At 43.7% G+C, this 17,951-nt stretch overlaps 1 protein-coding gene and 1 pseudogene across 2 annotated transcripts in view; one reads left to right on the forward strand and one right to left on the reverse strand.

Moving 5' to 3' along the window:
- LOC140396318 (RAS guanyl-releasing protein 1-like) overlaps positions 1–12,129 on the reverse strand; it is a 172,584-nt gene extending 160,455 nt beyond the window's left edge. The window contains exons 1-2 of one of the 2 annotated variants that reach the window (XM_072484813.1): positions 11,911–12,129; positions 4,493–4,671 (exon numbers count right to left, since the gene is read on the reverse strand). In XM_072484813.1, the coding sequence (XP_072340914.1) occupies positions 4,493–4,671; positions 11,911–11,984 (253 nt within the window). In that variant the 5' untranslated portion in view covers positions 11,985–12,129. Of the gene's footprint in view, positions 1–4,492; positions 4,759–11,910 lie in introns of those variants that run through there. The other variant, XM_072484803.1, reaches the window with a different exon arrangement.
- Positions 12,130–15,717: 3,588 nt separating this feature from the next.
- Positions 15,718–17,524, forward strand: LOC140396322 (histidine--tRNA ligase, cytoplasmic pseudogene; annotated as a pseudogene).
- Positions 17,525–17,951: the final 427 nt, after the last annotated feature.

Genomic DNA, 17,951 nt, shown 5'->3' on the forward strand with positions numbered 1-17,951 from the left:
TACAAATGCCTGATATGATCATAAGGCCTCGGTGTTACAGATAGACCCTAAACGTTTCTGGAACCTGACAATTGCACTCCAACCTAACAGTTCAAGGTATTTTAAAATGGACAGGGGAGAAAATTATCCACAAATCACACCTGCAATAGGTTAGTGGCGATAATGGCAGACTTTGGAAACATTATCTCGGTTTGAAGAAACTGCAGCTTCAAATGAAACAAGTATAAATCTTTGTAATATTCGAGCAAGAGGGTGGAGTTGTTAGCTTGTCTTTGTTAATTAAAACAATATGACTCAAGGTCATGCAAAACCGGTATCAGCATTTATCACAGGCTGTCTTGAGTGTTTCTTTGCCATGTCAATTCATCACCGAAAACAAAATAATCAATATGGTTATGGCTGTTCAAAGAGAAAAGATTTTCAGTTATACAGTAAGCTGATGAATCTGTTGTGCATTTCTAGCATTTTGTATTCTTAATTTCATTATATTTGCTGTATTTGCCATTCATCTTTTAAGATGAACAGGTTATTAGACCTACATTAAATATAAATTCATTTTTTTCTTTTATGTACTCACTTGACTTTAGGAGGACGGATTAAGAAACAATTGGATTACAATTTGAAATCAGTAGCTTATAACATAATTGAACAATATCTTACAAAAGTGCTAGATATTGAAATGCAGAAAAGATTTCCAGGGATGCTGCCAGAATCAACAGGATGTAACTAGTGGTAAAGAAGGAAAGTAAAGGGAAAGAAGACTAACAAATGTAAGAATTGACAAAAGAAACAGAAACAAGTTGAAGAGAATGTTTTTTTAAACACAGTGATTTTTCATGGGGTGGGATTTTCTGGCTGTTCATGTTGGTGGGATCTCACGGTCCTGCCCATGCCCCCCCCCCCCCCGCCCCCCCCCCCCCACCCACCCGCCAGTTTTGCGACAGTGAAGGGTGCATTCAACATGAAACCCCTCTAACCAAACATCCTTTTTTCTGCATTGGCAAGCACTGAAAAAAGGATCAAGGGAAGTTTGACATTTCTGAGCATCAGAAACAAATGATGGTTTAATCAACCAACTGCAGTTGAAGAGATGATAGCCACAGTTGGCTGGACAATCATGACAGCAACACACAGTGGCACAGTGCTGCCTCACAGTGCCTGGGAACCAGGTTCTATTCCAGCCTTGTGTGACTGTGTGGAGTTTGCACCTTCTCTCTGTTATTTGCGTGGGTTTCCTCCGGGTGCTCCGGTTTCCTCCCACAGTCTAAAGATGTGCAGGTTAGGTGGATTGGCCATGATAAATTGCCCTTAGTGTCCAAAGGTTACTTGGGGTTGTGGAGTTACGGGGATAGGGATGGGGGAGTGGGCCTAACTAGGATGCTCTTTCGGAGGGTCGATGCAGACTCGAGGCTGAATGGCCTCCGTCTGCACGATAGGAATTCTATTAAGAGTGTATTTGAGAAGGATGAATTTTCCAAAGATTGCAACCATCATAAACGGAAGTAATTCTGGATTAGAGAAAACAATCCAGGTGACAGCTGCCAATCAACCACAAAGCTTGCTATATAGACAATGTTGTATCCTGAAGAAGCTTTGATAATGGCATTGCAAAACAGTTTGCTTCTTAAGTACTTGAGATCTCGAATCCTTATTGTATAAATGACATTATAATCTGATATTAGCAAGCAACTTGAACATGATGGCTAAAGGGCGCACGGTGGCGCAGTGGTTAGCACTACTGCCTCACAACGCTGAGGACCCGAGTTCGATCCCGACCCTGGGTCACTGTCTGTGTGGAGTTTGCACATTCTCCCCATGTCCGTGTGGGTCTCACCCCCACAATCCCCCAAAAACGTGCAGGGTAGGTGGATTGGCCACGCTAAGTTTTCCCTTAATTGGAAAAAAAGAATTGGATACTCTAAATTTATTAAAAACAAGAACATGATGACGAAGCAGAAATCTGATTTTGTTTCATGCTTGCTCTCAGTCTGTGAAATAGTCTGAGCAGAATAGAGAGATATGTTAACACGAGTAGTATGAAGAAATACATCGTTATGCTGATGGGCTGATCTTGACGCAGTTTTGAATGCTGCTTTTTAAGTATATACACGAGTCCATCAAGCAGCAAAATAGCATAAAATCCAAAATATGTTGAGTTGAATTTTACAGCCCCTCCCAACAGGACATTTCAGTCCCGCCAAAGTGGATTTTTGAACGACTCGCTGCATTTTCTAGCCCGCCTGTCATGTGAGAGTGCCTTTAAGACATGGATGTTTAAGCAATGTACCTTTAAGAAAACAGTGATGTCAGAGAGTGGGTGGAGCTGGGCTTTAGATCAGCCATTTTGGCAGTTTTTAGTTTCAGTTTTGAAAAAGAGCTGGTGTGTGTCTGTATGTTTCCAGAGAGCTGCAGTTTTGCAGTTGGAAAAGAGCTTGTGAGTGTCTGTGTTTGTAGTGAGCTGGATCTCTGCCATGAAAGACTATCTCTAGATCATTTGGGTGATTTAAACTCATAATAGTAAACCTTTAACCTGATGTGATTCTGTTTAAAGGTGTTCAGTGTCTTGGAAGTTTGAAGGAACAATTTTAGGAATTATTTACTGTTGCAATATTTTCTGAGTTATCTTTGAAGTAAGGGGTGTTAAGAGATCCAATGTTTATTTAAGATGTTAAGTTGAGTTCATGGAATAAACAGTGTTTTGTGTTTAAAAACCCACGTGTCCATAATTGTAATCCTACACCTAGGGAAAAGCCGTGTGCTAGGAAAAGCAACAAATCCATTAAAGGGAGAGGTTGGTTGAACTCCATGATACATTTTGGGGTTCTGAAAATGCCTCGCCCATAACACCGCCCTTGCTGCGATGGGGCCGTAATACTCTGCCCAGATGTGTAATGTTAAGGGATATCTGGGATGTTTATAATGAGGGTTGAGTAAAGCAATTTTTCTTTAACTTTACATGCACAGCAAATAAGTGTCCCAAGAAACAGGATTGATATAGTGGGAGGCTTGAAATAACATAATTTAATAACAGAGATCTTGTTATCTGTCTCCTGGCAGGGCTGTAATGCAAATATTAATGGTTTACACTGGCTGTTTGGAATTATTTAGAGTGACAAGAGCTTTTACAGCACGGAAAGAGGCCATTCAGCCCATCATCTCCGTGCTGGCCATTAAGCACCTATTTATTTATTCAAGTCCTTGACGTTGTAATCCAAATCGCACACTGGATGTTGACACTTCTTTCCTGTGACTGGTGATACCGGAGGTATTATGCAGAGGTAAAGGAACATCCGAATAAGGGAGAATATATATCTCATCTTCTGTCTTTCAAGGACAGCTAAACTGTCCAAGAAAGTCGGAATGCCATCCTGCGTAGTATTCTCACATAGGCTTTGAAGCTTAATAATCATCAAATTGATGCTAGTAGGAACATACTGCTTTACAATTCTCTGCAGAAGATGTGTGGATCAGGTGTTTGATAATTATTTATATGTGTGTTTCTTTTTCGTTGCCAATCTATTTAAGGCTAACCCATTTTAACCCTGACAGGAAGTTGCCTAAATTGATAGAGCTCTGCAAAGTACTTGTGAAAGATAAACTCTGTGAGCTAGTCATAACGAATACTGTGTTCTCAAACTGGTTAAACACACTGGTTTCTATCTGATCGACCTTTCTCCCTGATCCAGGTATGTACAAAACAAAGACAGGCACATGTAAATTCATTTCTGAACCACATCAGTTCTCATCCACTCTCCTCAGTATTGTGGCAGAATTCATTTCTCTCAGAGCTCAGGCAAGATAAATTGTTGGAGCTTATCATCACAAGCCCTCAATTACAGCCCATCATATCAAAAATAATTCCTTGGAACATGGTTACACAAAAGGAATAACCATAAGAAATCTTTCTGTTGTGTTACCAGAATATGATGAAATAATTGAAATCTGATTATTTTGATGTTTTAAAGATTTATTTTTTGAACATTCCATTGTTTCTCGTGTTTGAAATCAAACAATGTTTTTTAATCATGTATCCATGCAATTAAATATTTTGTCATCCATGCAATTAAATATTTTGTCCAAGGTTGCATTTATTTTTAACAAAGCCCATGTTATGCAGTCATACTCTGTAATCCGTGTTAACTAGCTGTGATAGCTTCAGACTGTCTACAGTAAAACCTGGTCTTAAAATGACATTTTATAAAGCCCTTTGACAGTTGTTCCGTATAAATGACTATTAAACATTTTGCGATGGGCAGTTAAATCAGAACCTTCCAAAATGCATTAATCAGATAACCTTCCAAAATGCATTTATAGTTCTAAAAATCACAAAATAAAATCATACTTATTTAAAAGAAAGCAACTCTACAAAATGATGAAACAGTTGTTAAATGAAAGGCAGCTGCTATGAGCTGTTGTTGAGGGAAAAGACCTATTGATAAGGTTTCAATCCACAGTGAACAATGTGCTCTACAGAAAGGAAAGGAAATCTTACCAAAGGATTGAATGCAGGTCTCGATTAGGTCATCCAAGCTAGCCCCCTTAGCTAGCTGTCCCAAGGACATCATTACGCTCACCCGACTGATCGGAGCAAGGTTTAGGCTGGATACACTGTAGTTTCTTTGCCTAGATACAGTGGCAACTTTAAGGTTTGTGCATTCTTGCTGGGGTTTCCTGGAAGATGAAAGAGCAGTTGGAGAAGTGTCAGATGCTCAGCTGAATCTCACATGAGTATACCATCAGGGCAGAGCACAGAGTATAAAAGCAAAACCCCCTCGAGGTGGACTGGTAGGAGCCATCATCCATTGGCAACTGAAGCAAATAGCACACATTGTGGAGGCTGCATTTCATATGCAAATTCAAACTCTACAAAAAAAAAAGTTCACTGTAGCCTGTGAACACAAGCATGTTGTTTCAACTGGTCATGGAACAGACAGAAAGCCAAGTCTAACCAACAAGCGCACATATAGAAGAGACCCTTACTTATTGTTCAATTGGCATAAAATACTTGTTTCTTTTGTTTTAAAAACATAGACTTTTGATGTAAATGATTCATGGCATGGAGCTGAAAGTTACAACCTATCTGAATGTCACATGCCATAGGGTAAGCTGAAATCTAGGTGATTAACATTGTTATATAAAGTGCCAGTAATACACCGTTCAAATGCCACTTAAAAAAAATTAACAGACAATCTTATTTTCTACAAATTATTAAAACATGTTAAGACGCAGAACTGGAATTTACTGACACCATTCTGACACTAAAGGAATTCCAAAAATACAGTTTACGTCAATAACAGATTTTAATTTTAAAAATCAATATTATTTGTTATTCCAACTTATTTGCAAGCTTCCAAATTGAGATTTAGAAATGTTGGCCAATGTTTAGGATGCAAAGTTTATAGTCCTGACAATGGGGAATGTTGGTGATGTATATTTGCAAATCCCAATCTTAAATACAGACGTGAACAAAATGTATTTAATCTGAGAATTTATCATCATCAATGGCTATCTTCCATTCATTTTACTGGTATGGATATGGGATGAACACTGAACTGAATTTTCAACCGCAAGCGGGTGAAATTCACTCATACAGTACTGCTTCTAGAGAGGACATTTTACATCTCTTAATTAGCTTCTAATAATTTGAAAAATTGACAGCTAATAGTTCCCAAAGCTGTCGCCTTAGTATTGGAGAGATTTACTAAATTCACGAAATGCTGCTTTATCTTACCTTTATCTGTGCTTGCCATTGAAATTATATTTAGAATATTCCAATTTCTTTACGGACCTTCAAAAATGCAGCACCATACAAAGAAGTAAATAACAAATAAAAACATAAGTTTCTCAAAGCACTCAGGTCAGGTCACCATCAGTTCTGACCGTCATTTTTCTTCATGGATGCGGTCTGATCTGTTAAGTGTTTCCAATATCTTATGTTTTTATTTCAGGTTTCCAGAACCAGCAGATTGTTGCTTTTCATGTCAAAGTAAATAATACTTTAGGTTTAACATTTCAACAACAACCACCAAAAATGCATGTATTGTAACTTTAACACAACACTTTCATAATGTTCCAGACGAGCGTTGTAAAACAAATTAAGCCACAAGGTGATATCAAAGCTGATCGTCAAAAGCTTGGTCAAAGAGGTAGCTTTTCAGGAGCATCTTAAAGAAGGAAAGAGAGATTGAGAGTTGGAAAGGTTTGCGCAGGGAATTCCTGGGGTTAGACTGCTGAATGCATGGCCACCAATTTTCTTGTTTCTTTTATAATTTCACACACTTTTTCCCCTTTGGGAAATAATGGGCAAGATTTGGAATAGTTAGCAGGCTGATTACCAGCCTATTTGAACAACTGCGTAAGATCTATGTCTACCAACGGATGAGCGACTAAAATTGGAGATGCTCATGAGCCAGAATTAGATGAGTGCAGGTACTTGGAAGCTTGTGGGCATGAAAATATTGCAGAGCTAGGAAGTAGTGGTTCAACTTGCACAGAAAAGTGTTCACCAATGACTCTCATTTCTCAACACTGAGATATCCACCATGGCTCAGCAAGGTCAGGCCTTTGATGTAAAAACTGCATAGGGTGGGTGAGCTCAGCCTGCATGCATTGGGAACTACTGGTGATTAGCATTTCCGAGGTGGATTTTGTAAACCAAGGGATTGTGATGTGGAGGTTGGAGGTTGGGGGGGGGGGGGTCTTCCTCATTTGTGGTACGTCACTGTTGCTAAAACTAGGGTTGCCAACTCTGATTGGAAATACTCCTAAAGGTGTTGTCACATGACTGTACTGCATTTAGGTTCCACCATAAGTCACCCAATGCATTCACCCAATGCATTCATCCTAACCACACATCACCTCCCATGCTAATTGGAAATTGAGGAGACTGTTACCAGATTGGACATTTATTAACTGTCAAATTATCGATTTTACCATCTCCATTATTTTTACAACAAAGAAATGAAAGTTTGCAAAGAAAATTGATTTTTTTAATGCCAATACTATTTCTCCAGAGTATCTGGAAGCAGTGTCCTGGAAATTCATCTTAAATTCTTGGAGACTATCTTGGAAGGGATGGCAACTTCAGTTGAAAGTACGACCAAGACACATAGCAGCAATGCAAAGTGAAGAGAGCTGAAATCCCATGAGTGTCTGGGTTATCCAGGATAGTTTAGTGGAGAAGTCTTAGATTATGTCAGTGGTGTATTGATTTTCACTTTCACAAAAAAAATCAATGCTTTGGGCTGAAACCTCTTTTTTCCATCCTGTTAGTCAAACACCAGGAGCAATATTGTTCATGATAAGAACACAGAAAGCATTAAATGCCAGTGATTTTTACGAGTTGTTGTTTCTCTTCCAGCACCTAGTGGTGCACAAGGCAGACATTCATCTGTTCCCATCGTGATTTTTGTTCTTGGAACAAGTCACCAGTCACTCGCCAGAGGCTTGTAACTTGAGGGTAGTCACTCCGTTTCCAGCGTGGCGGACAAGGAGACTTTCCTGCTCTTACCACCTGTCACTGGATTTTGAAAGGATTTTGCAGGTTGATACTCAACCTGTTGGCCACATTAAGAACGCATCTTCCTCAGCTATCAAATCCTGGAGTGGGACTCAAACCCAGAGCTTCTGGCTCAGAGGTAGGGACGCTACCCATTGTGCCACATATAAGCATTTATGAGTTCTTATGCCTAATTGCTGATTCATTAAAATCAGCATTTAATTGATTTCCTGCTGAAATGAATGGGGGAAATGAGGGAACAGCAGATAAATATTAATGTATAAGAATATGTGAAAACAATGCAGGTTCATCATGTTGATTTCTTTCCCAGGTTATGTATGCTGTGCAATGGCCTGGACCCTGCCCAATGTACTATAATTCACATGAAACGTCTGCAAGTTTGTGCTTGTTCTCTGAAGATAATCAATAAACCTTTGAGATATTTGTTTAACCCATACTGTCAACATGTGACAAGTTAGATTCAATGGCAAGAGATTGTAAAGGTTCCCCATCACCTTTTAGCCTGGTCTCTCAAGAAATCCATAAGAAGCAATGTTTATCTCAATCTGGTATCTGTAAATAACCCAAGAAACAGAAGATGCATCATTGCTGGACAATCACTAATGATAAAGGTGAACGTGATCTGGGAGTCAGATACTGAAGACCAGGAGCTATGTATAGAATTTCGGAAGACTAGATTTGATTAAATGAGTGAGCAGCCAAAACAAATAGAGTAAGGGGAGTGGGGGGTGGGGGGTTGAATTCTCATCTTTGCTTTCAAATCTCTCCGTGGCCATATCCTCTCCCTATAACCTCTTTCAGCCCTGCAACCCTCTGAAATATCTGTATTCTTCCAATACTGGCCTCTTGGTCATATTCAGGGTAAACCCTGATAATGGATTCAAGTATGGTTTAATAATTTGGAAACAAATATTCATTAAATGAGCTATGATGTAGTTGGGGGGTTGGTGTAGCAGCTCTCAGTGCCAATACTGTTTCTAATTTATATAAATGACCTGGATTCATAAACTTAGTGAAAAGTGATTGGATTTGTTGCCACCCTAAAAAACAAAGGGGCTGTCGAATTGCAAGAAACAGCTCAGAAAATACAGAATAAAGTGGATAAGATATCTAAAACTAGAGGGCATAGGTTTAAGGTGAGAGGGGAGAGATTCAGAAGGGCCCAGAGGGGCAATTTCTTCACTCAGAGGGTAGTGAGTGTCTGGAATGGGCTGCCAGAGGTAGTAGTAGAGGCGGGTACAATTGTGTCTTTCAAAAAGCATTTAGATAGTTACATGGGTAAGATGGGTATAGAGGGTTATGGGCCAAGTGCGGGCAACTGGGACTAGCTTAATGGTAAAAACTGGGCGGCATGGACTGGTTGGGCCGAAGGGCCTGTTTCCATGCTGTAAACTTCTATATGTTAAGTGGGCTAAACGATGTTGGATTGAATTTAATAAGCACATGTATAAACTGGAGAAGGACACTTTACGATAGATATCAGGAAATTCTTCTTTGCACAATGAGTGATCAACATGAATAAGCTTCCAACTACAGCAATGGGGATAAAAACATTGGAATCATATTTTTTTTGATTATGCCATACGGCAATTCTGTAATTTTCCTGGATGAATGAATTAAGATGGACCAAGTAACCTTCCTCACCCAAATTGTCATGTGAAGTTAGCAACCACTATGTTTTTCGAAATGATTAGAGCATTTCTATCTTTATCTATATTTATTTTTCCTTTGTTCAGTCTCAATCATTCCAGATGCCCAGTTCATTTTTTTTAAAGGGGTTAAGTGATGCAGCAGTAATTACTTTTACCTAGAATCTAACCACAGATCTGCTGCTCGTGAGGTCATTGTTAATTTTGTATTGTAATTCTGTGCCAGCGGTCCAAGTTAAATACTTTCTTTTGTCTACATTATTTGTACTTCCATATTTAAGCTCCCGTGAAAACAACTTCATTAGTACAACAGCAAAGTACTGCAGATGCTGGAAATTGGAAATAGAAATAGAAGCTGCTAGAAATACTCAGCAGGTCTGAGAGCAGAGTACGGAGTGAGAAATAGGGTTAACTGTTCAGGTCAATGACATACCTGACGAAAGGTCATCAGCCTGAAATGCTAAACCTGTTTTTCTGTCTCTACAGATGCTGCCAGACCTGCTGAGTATTTCCAGAATTTTCTATCTTTATTTCAAAACAAAATTCATTTCTGAGTTTCTATGATGTAGGGAGCTTTTACATTGTTTGAATGTCCATTGACAATGGAAAGATAATACTGAGTTAAAAAAACCTGACCTCCATAAGGCCAAATACTCAATTCCTCACACATCTCCTATCCCATCAGGTCAATGCTGTTTCTTAGCTTACCTAGGTGTTTTTTGACTAGACAGCTGGTTTGTGATTCAGAACAAGGCCAGCAGCGTGGATTCAATTCCCATGCCTGCTGAGGTTATTCATGAAGGCCCGCTTTCTCAACCTTGCCCCTCACCAGAGGTGTGTTGACCCTCAGGTTAAATCACCACTTGTCAGCTCTCCGCCTTAAAGGGTAAAGCATCCTATGGTCATCTGGGACTATGGTGACTTTACCTTATTGAATGCTTTCTTAATAACAATAATAATAATCACTTATTGTCACAAGTAGGCTTCAATGAAGTGAGAAGCCCCTTATATATATTAGTCAGATGGCAATGCAACAAGCACCCTTCTCCAGACTTTTGAAAATGGTATGAACAGCATGACCAAGAACACATCTTTGCAAAATTCAAGTAGTCACTGTTCCCAACCAGCTTTTTCCACTGACCATAACCTCTCAAATAACTCCCACTATCAGTTTGTCAGTTTGGATATTCCTAGGATTGAAACTAAGAATGAAAGATCCGATGGCATCTACACTTATTAGATCTCCACTTGCAAGCATTAAATTTCGGCAAAGCATACTGCTGTCATGGGGTAGGAGAGGAGGAAACCATTGGTCTAATTTTATGTAAGTGTACATTGAAGATATAGCTCACACTTCCTCTTCACTTTGTTTGCAGAAGTGTGCAGTGGAAAAATGTGCAGTCGGTGAAACTCTAATTGCTAGTTAAGACTGTGCAGATTTCAAGGATGGACCATGGACATCATTCACAACATAATCAGGAAAAATGAAACAGCAAAACAAGCTTAGCAAGCCATTGTTTTTACAATGAAGGTCAAACTCTGATTGCAACAGTAAAATGATTGCTCTAATATGTTATTTAATAGGGCGGTGCAGTGGTTAGCACTGCTGCATCACGCCGCTGAGGACCCGGGTTCGATCCCAGCCTCCGGTCACAGTCCATGTGGAGTTTGCAGATTCTCCTCGTGTCTGCATGGGTCTCACCCCCACAACCCAAAGACGTGCAGGTAGGCGGATTGGCCACGCTAAATTGCCCCTTAATTGGTAAAAGAAAATGATTGCATACTCTAAATTTATTTTAAAAAAGGGAAAATGCTATTTTGTAATTCAGATGAATTCAGTACCTACTACTACCAAGATACACCAAATAAACAGATTCTGGAGTAACTGCAAACTTGGTTAAACAAATTTTTTTAAATCAGCAAGTTGTGAAAGCGGAGCTACAGAGAAGCCAGTTACAGAGACTTTTGTGAAATTGAAGGTACAGTATTTGTTTAATATTTAAGGGTAGAAATAAGTCCAGTATTAAAGTGGACTGTAATGCCCCCAACCCATATCCAAAGCTGCCCTATCTGAAAATGGGCAAACTCCCGAGTTTGTTTTGGGACAAGTCATTTGCAGTTTGGGCCCTTCTAAAAACAACTTAGTTTCAGATCTTGAAAAGTTTGCTCTATTAATGCTGGGAGTTCGAGCCGAAGTTCAGTTTATCATAGGCACACACCCTAGGTCAGCCTTTCAGACGTGCAATACTTTTGCAGAATTCACATTTTCTGAACTATTAAAATATCAAGACGTTTTGGAATTCCCTCCCTCAAAAAGCTGCTGACACTATCTCAGATGAAAGATTCAAAACTGAGATTGATGGGTCTTTGTTCAGCATGGGTATTACCGATTACGGAACCAAGGTTGATTAGATGTTGTTCAGATGCAGGTAAGCCATGATTTGAGCAAGCCTTGAGGGGTTAAATATCTGTTTCCACCTTCCTATGCAAGATGCAAATAGTTATAAACTTCAATTAATGCAAAAAAAAATGAGAGGAATGCCACAAAGAATATTATTGTAGAATCAAAATGCTATTCCCATGACAAAATACAAAGATTAAATATACTTCGAAGCAGTACAAGGACGGCAACGTCACCAAAGCTTAATGCCGGTCAGTAACTAACAAAATGCTTTACGTTTAGCTCTAGGAAGGAAACAGCTGCAAGTAAGAGATGTGAAGGAGTAACAAACTTTGACTCACTGAGTTTCTTTGAATCTCCCTAATGCTCCCATATTATCCGTAGGTTGACATGTTGCATTTTGTTGGTATCTCATCGCTCGTACAATAGAACAGATAATAAAATGACAGAGTTCATCTCATGCTTCTTGTGCATCAACTGATTCCTCTCCCTCACATCTGCCTTCAAAGGAAATATATTTTAAGCGTGATACAACTTTCCGACCGGCAAACTGAGATCTTATCAATCCCCAGCCAGGAAGTAGTTGCTTGTGTGAAAGGAGTAGAACTGTTTGCCAGTCATTGTAAGATCTGCCCTTTTCTAACCATGTATGCAAATCAGTCCGTTTTAGAAGACACCTTTAACATGCTGTGACAAGCAAAGTTAAAAATGCTGGCTGAGGTTCCTATCACACATGCAATGTGATGGTAATTATTTTTATTTTTCTAAAATATATTTATTAAAGTTTTTTAACACAATTTTTCTCCCTTTCAAACAATAACCACCCCCCCCCCCCCCCGTAACAAAAAAAAATGAGAATTCGCGGCAGAGCAAGATATATACATGGCAAAATGATATATTTACACTGCTTTGTACACTGGCCCTCACCCGTACGTGCCAGTTTCCCCAACCCTTCATGTTATCTCTTGCTCATCCACCCTCCCAGGCAGTCCCCCCTTCCCCCCCCTCCCCCAGGACGTCCCCTCCACCCTCCCCCCCCCCCCCCCCCCCAAGGTTGCTGCTGCTGCTGACCGACCTTCCTCTAACGATCCATGAGATAGTCTAGGAACAGTTGCCACCGCCTGTAGAACCCCTGCGCAGACCCTCTCAAGGCGAACTTAATCCTCTGCAACTTAATGAACCCAGCCATATCATTTATCCAGGCCTCCAGGCTGGGGGGCTTCGCCTCCTTCCACATTAGCAAGATCCTTCGCCGGGCTACTAGGGACACAAAGGCCAGAATGCCAGCCTCTTTCGCCTCCTGCACTCCCGGTTCGTCCACTACTCCAAATATTGCTAGCCCCCAGCTTGGCTTGACCCGGACTTTCACCACCTGAGATATTGCTCCCGTCACTCCTCTCCAGAACCCCTCCAGTGCCGGGCATGACCAAAACATATGGACATGGTTCGCCGGGCTCCCTGAGCACCTTCCACATCTGTCCTCCACCCCAAAGAACCTACTCAACCTCGCCCCCGTCAAGTGCGCTCTGTGGACCACCTTAAATTGTATCAGGCTGAGCCTGGCACACGAGGAGGAGGAATTAACCCTACCTAGGGCATCAGCCCACAGACCTTCCTCGATCTCCTCCCCCAGCTCCTCCTCCCATTTACCCTTCAACTCTTCTACCAGGGCTTCCCCCTCGTCTTTCAACTCCTGGTGTATTTCCGACACCTTGCCCTCCCCGACCCATACACCCGAGATCACCCTATCTTGAACTTCTTGTGCCGGGAGCAACGGGAATTCCCTCACCTGTCGCCTCACAAAAGCCCTCACCTGCATATATCTGAAGGCATTTCCCGGGGGTAACTCGAACTTCTCCTCCTGTGCCCCTAGGCTCACAAATGTCCCGTCGATGAACAGGTCCCCCATTCTTCCAATCCCCGCCCGATGCGAGCTCTGGAACCCCCCCCCCGTCCATCTTCCCCGGGACAAACGGGTGGTTACCCCTGATCGGGGACCACACCAATGCTCCCATTGCACCCTGGTGCCGTCTCCACTGACCCCAGATCCTTCGCGTTGCTGCCACCACCGGGCTCGTGGTATACTTTGTCGGCGAGAGCGGCAGCGGTGCCGTCACCAATGCCCCCAGGCTCATTCCTTTACAGGACGCCAATTCCATCCTCTTCCATGCCGGTGATGGTCATTATAATGATCAGTGAAACTCAGATATCTGCAACAAATGTTAATATTTTTTCTTTTAATCTTTTTTTCCATAGAGACTGACAGAGACTCTGAAATGTTAAAATTTGTAGCCTATAGTAAAGTTACAAACGACATTTTGTAAATGGCAATACAGGAGGTAAGTTTATTTAGTGAGTGTGGTAGTCACCACTGTTGTATTATATTGGACATACTGCATTGCAGACAAAGGTATTATGGTAAGGCCCCTGTACTACAGGTACAGGGGTAGATCCCTGCCTGCTGGCTCCGCCCAATAGGCGGAGTATAAATGTGAGTGCTCTCCGCATCGCCTGCAGCTGCATCCTCAAGCAGACAACGCCAAGAATGACTTCGCACATTGGCTAGCTTGCTTTGAAGCATACATCGGATCTGCGACAGACCCAATCACAGAAGCACAGAAGTTCCAGATTCTGTACACGCGGCTGAGCTCCGATGTCTTTCCCCTCATCCAGGATGCGCCTACCTATGCAGAGGCCATGTCGCTACAGAAGGAGAATTACGCCCAGCAGACCCAAAAGATCTACGCCAGCCCCTCCTGTCCACACGGCACCAACTTCCCGGTGAGTCTGTGGAAGATTTCTGGCGTGCCCTGCTCGCCCTGGTGAGAGACTGTGATTACCAGGCCGTTTCGGCCGCTGAATATTCTAACCTGCTAATGAGAGACGCGTTCATTACGGGCATAGGGTCGACCTACATCCGCCAGCGCCTCTTAGAGGGGCTACGCTTGACCTCGCGCCGCCCAAGAAACAGTCGCCTCACACAACGTACAGGTGTATGCCCCCGACCGCACGACTCACCCATCCTGGGTATCGTGGACCCCGCCAACACCCACCCCATCGTGGACCCCATCAGCGACCACCCCCAGCCAACCCCACGCCTACGCCGCGCAGCAGCCAACCAACCCCGGGGGACCCAAATGGTACTTCTGCGGAGAGACAAAACACCCCCGGCAGCGCTGCCCGGCGCGGAGCGCGCTCTGCAAGGGCTGCAGCAAGAAAGGACATTTTGCTGCTGTGTGCCAGGCCCGCTCAATCGCCGCTATTGTCCCTGTACCCCCGCGTGCGGCCAGTGGGCGCTGCCATCTTCCTCGACTCAGACCACGTGTGGCCCGTGGGCGCCGCCATCTTGCTCCCTCACAACACGTACGGCCCGTGGGTGCCGCCATCTTGCTTGCCTCACAACCAATGGGCGGAGCCATCTTGCCTGCCCAGGACACGTGCCGCCTGAGGACGCCGCCATCTTGCCTGCCTCAGGACACGTGCGGCCCGTGGGCGCCGCCATCATCCCCGCCTCAGGACCCCTGCCCGTCGGGCACCTCATCGGGCCACTCATCGCCTGCAACCGCCGATGACCAGCCGAGTCTCGCCTCTATCACGATCGACCAGTCCCGACCGCACAACCTCGTCACCGCGTCGACAAAGGTGAAGGTCGACGGGCATGAGATATCCTGCCTTCTGGACTCCGGGAGCACTGAGAGCTTCATCCATCCCGATACGGTAAGGCGCTGCTCCCTCGCGGTACACCCCATTAACCAAAGAATCTCCCTGGCCTCCGGATCCCACTCCGTAGCGATCCGGGGGTACTGCATCACCACTCTCACCATCCAGGGCGTAGAGTTTAGCGGCTTCCGGCTCTACGTCCTCCCCAACCTCTGTGCTGCCTTGCTACTCAGCCTGGACTTCCAGTGCAACCTCCAGAGCCTCACCCTGAAATTCGGCGGGCCCCTACCACCCCTGACTGTATGCAGCCTCACGACCCTCAAGGTCGACCCGCCTTCTCTGTTTGCAAACCTCACCCCGGATTGCAAACCCGTCGCCACCAGGAGCAGACGGTACAGCGCCCAGGACAGGACCTTCATCAGGTCTGAGGTCCAGCAGCTGCTGCGGGAAGGTATCATCGAGGCCAGCAACCTCTTTCGCCGGTGGCCATGGCGGGCCGTGCGGAGCTGGAGGCCGCAGTGAGGGAACAGGGGGAAGTGGTTCGCAAACTGAAGGCGGACAAAGCCCCTCAGCACCAGATTTCAGAGGAGCTTGCAAAGTTGCTGGAACTAAAAGCTCAGCTTGGAACTAACAATGGGAAACCACAGTTCGTACTCAAAACACCCAAGGGAACCAGGGACTATAACCCAAAACAGATGGCTATCCGTGAGAAAGTCTTCAGCACCATCATTAACTGCTTTAAACGACATGGAGCTGAGACCATTGACACACCGGTATTTGAGCTCAAGGAAACCCTGACCGGAAAATACGGTGAAGACTCCAAACTCATCTACGACTTAAAGGACCAGGGCGGTGAGCTGTTGTCTCTGCGTTATGACCACACAGTTCCATTTGCCCGTTACTTAGCCATGAATAAAATTACCAACATTAAGAGATATCATATTGCGAAAGTATACAGAAGAGACAATCCAGCCATGACCCGGGGCCGTTACAGGGAGTTCTATCAGTGTGATTTTGATATTGCTGGCCAATATGATCCGATGATTCCCGATGCTGAATGCCTGAAAATTGTGCACGAGATCTTGAGCGAGCTGCAGTTGGGAGAGTTTCTAATTAAGGTTAATGACAGGCGTGTCCTCGATGGGATGTTTGAAGTGTGCGGAGTGCCAGCTGATAAATTTCGGACAATCTGTTCTGCGGTGGATAAAATGGACAAGATGCCGTGGGAAGATGTGAAGAATGAGATGGTTTCAGAAAAGGGCCTTGATCATGAGACCGCCGACAAGATTGGAGAATATGTTCAGCTTAACGGCAAGTCAGAGTTGATTGATAAGTTGGTACAAGATGCCAAACTGTCCCAGAACAAGGTGGCTATGGAAGGTCTGAATGACATGAAACAGCTCTTTGTGTATCTGACACTTTTTGGTGTTGGAGAGAAGGTTCTTTTTGACCTGAGTTTAGCTCGAGGTTTAGACTACTACACTGGTGTCATCTACGAGGCTGTGCTAGCCCAGAGTCAGGCAGCCACTCAGACACAGCAGAACGAGCACTCTGAGCAAGTTAGCGTCGGCAGTGTAGCTGCTGGAGGGCGGTATGACGGCCTCGTTGGAATGTTTGATCCCTAAGGTCGGAAAGTACCGTGTGTGGGAGTCAGCATTGGGATTGAAAGGATATTCTCCATTATGGAACAGAGACTGAAGGCCTCAGATGAGAAAATTCGTACAACAGAGACGCAAGTTCTTGTAGCCACAGCACAGAAGAACCTTCTGGAAGAGAGGATGAAGTCTGGAAGTCTGGAATTAAGGCAGAAATTACCTACAAGAAGAACCCAAAGCTCCTGAACCAGCTCCAATACTGTGAGGAGGTGGGAATTCCCTTGGTGGCTATAATTGGAGAACAGGAACTAAAAGATGGCGTTGTCAAACTTCGTGTTGTTTCCACGAAAGAGGAGGTTGATGTTGCAAGAGCAAATCTCATAGAAGAAATCGAGAAGAGAACAGGTCAGTACTAACCCCTTCAGAGGCAATGTCTTGGAATCACTTTTACATATTGGACGCTGGAGCATGATATCCTGCAGCATCATCAACCCTGACTACTGCTTGTTGATCAGTACATGAACAAGGAGCTCCCCGATCTGGAAGGACACTTTCTTTTCCTAATTGGTCTTTAAAATTGGGCATGAATATATATATTCTGTATTATGGAGCATACCCTGCCTTTTACAAAGGCAGGGGGGCTAGAATTTGCTGACCCAGCCAAATCAATAAAAAGGCATGCTGGCTAAAAAAAAAAAAATGAGGCCAGCAACAGCCCCTGGAGAGCCCAAGTGGTAGTGGTGAAAACGGGGGAGAAAAACAGGATAGTCGTTGACTACAGTCAGACCATCAATCGGTACACGCAGCTCGACGCGTACCCCCTCCCACGCATATCTGATATGGTCAATCAGATTGCACAGTCCCGGGTCTTCTCGACAGTGGACCTGAATTCTGCCTACCACCAGCTCCCCATTCGCAAGGCGGACCGCCTGTACACCGCGTTTGAAGCGGACGGCCGCCTTTACCATTTCCTTAGGGTTCACTTCGGCGTCACTAACGGGGTCTCGGTTTTCCAATGGGAGATGGACCGAATGGTTGATCGGTAAGGACGGCAGGCCACTTTCCCATACCTGGATAACGTCACCATCTGCGGCCACGACCAGCAGGACCACGACGCTAAACTTTCC

The sequence above is a fragment of the Scyliorhinus torazame genome, chromosome 2 (assembly GCF_047496885.1).
Source record: "Scyliorhinus torazame isolate Kashiwa2021f chromosome 2, sScyTor2.1, whole genome shotgun sequence".
Classification (NCBI taxonomy): domain Eukaryota; kingdom Metazoa; phylum Chordata; class Chondrichthyes; order Carcharhiniformes; family Scyliorhinidae; genus Scyliorhinus; species Scyliorhinus torazame.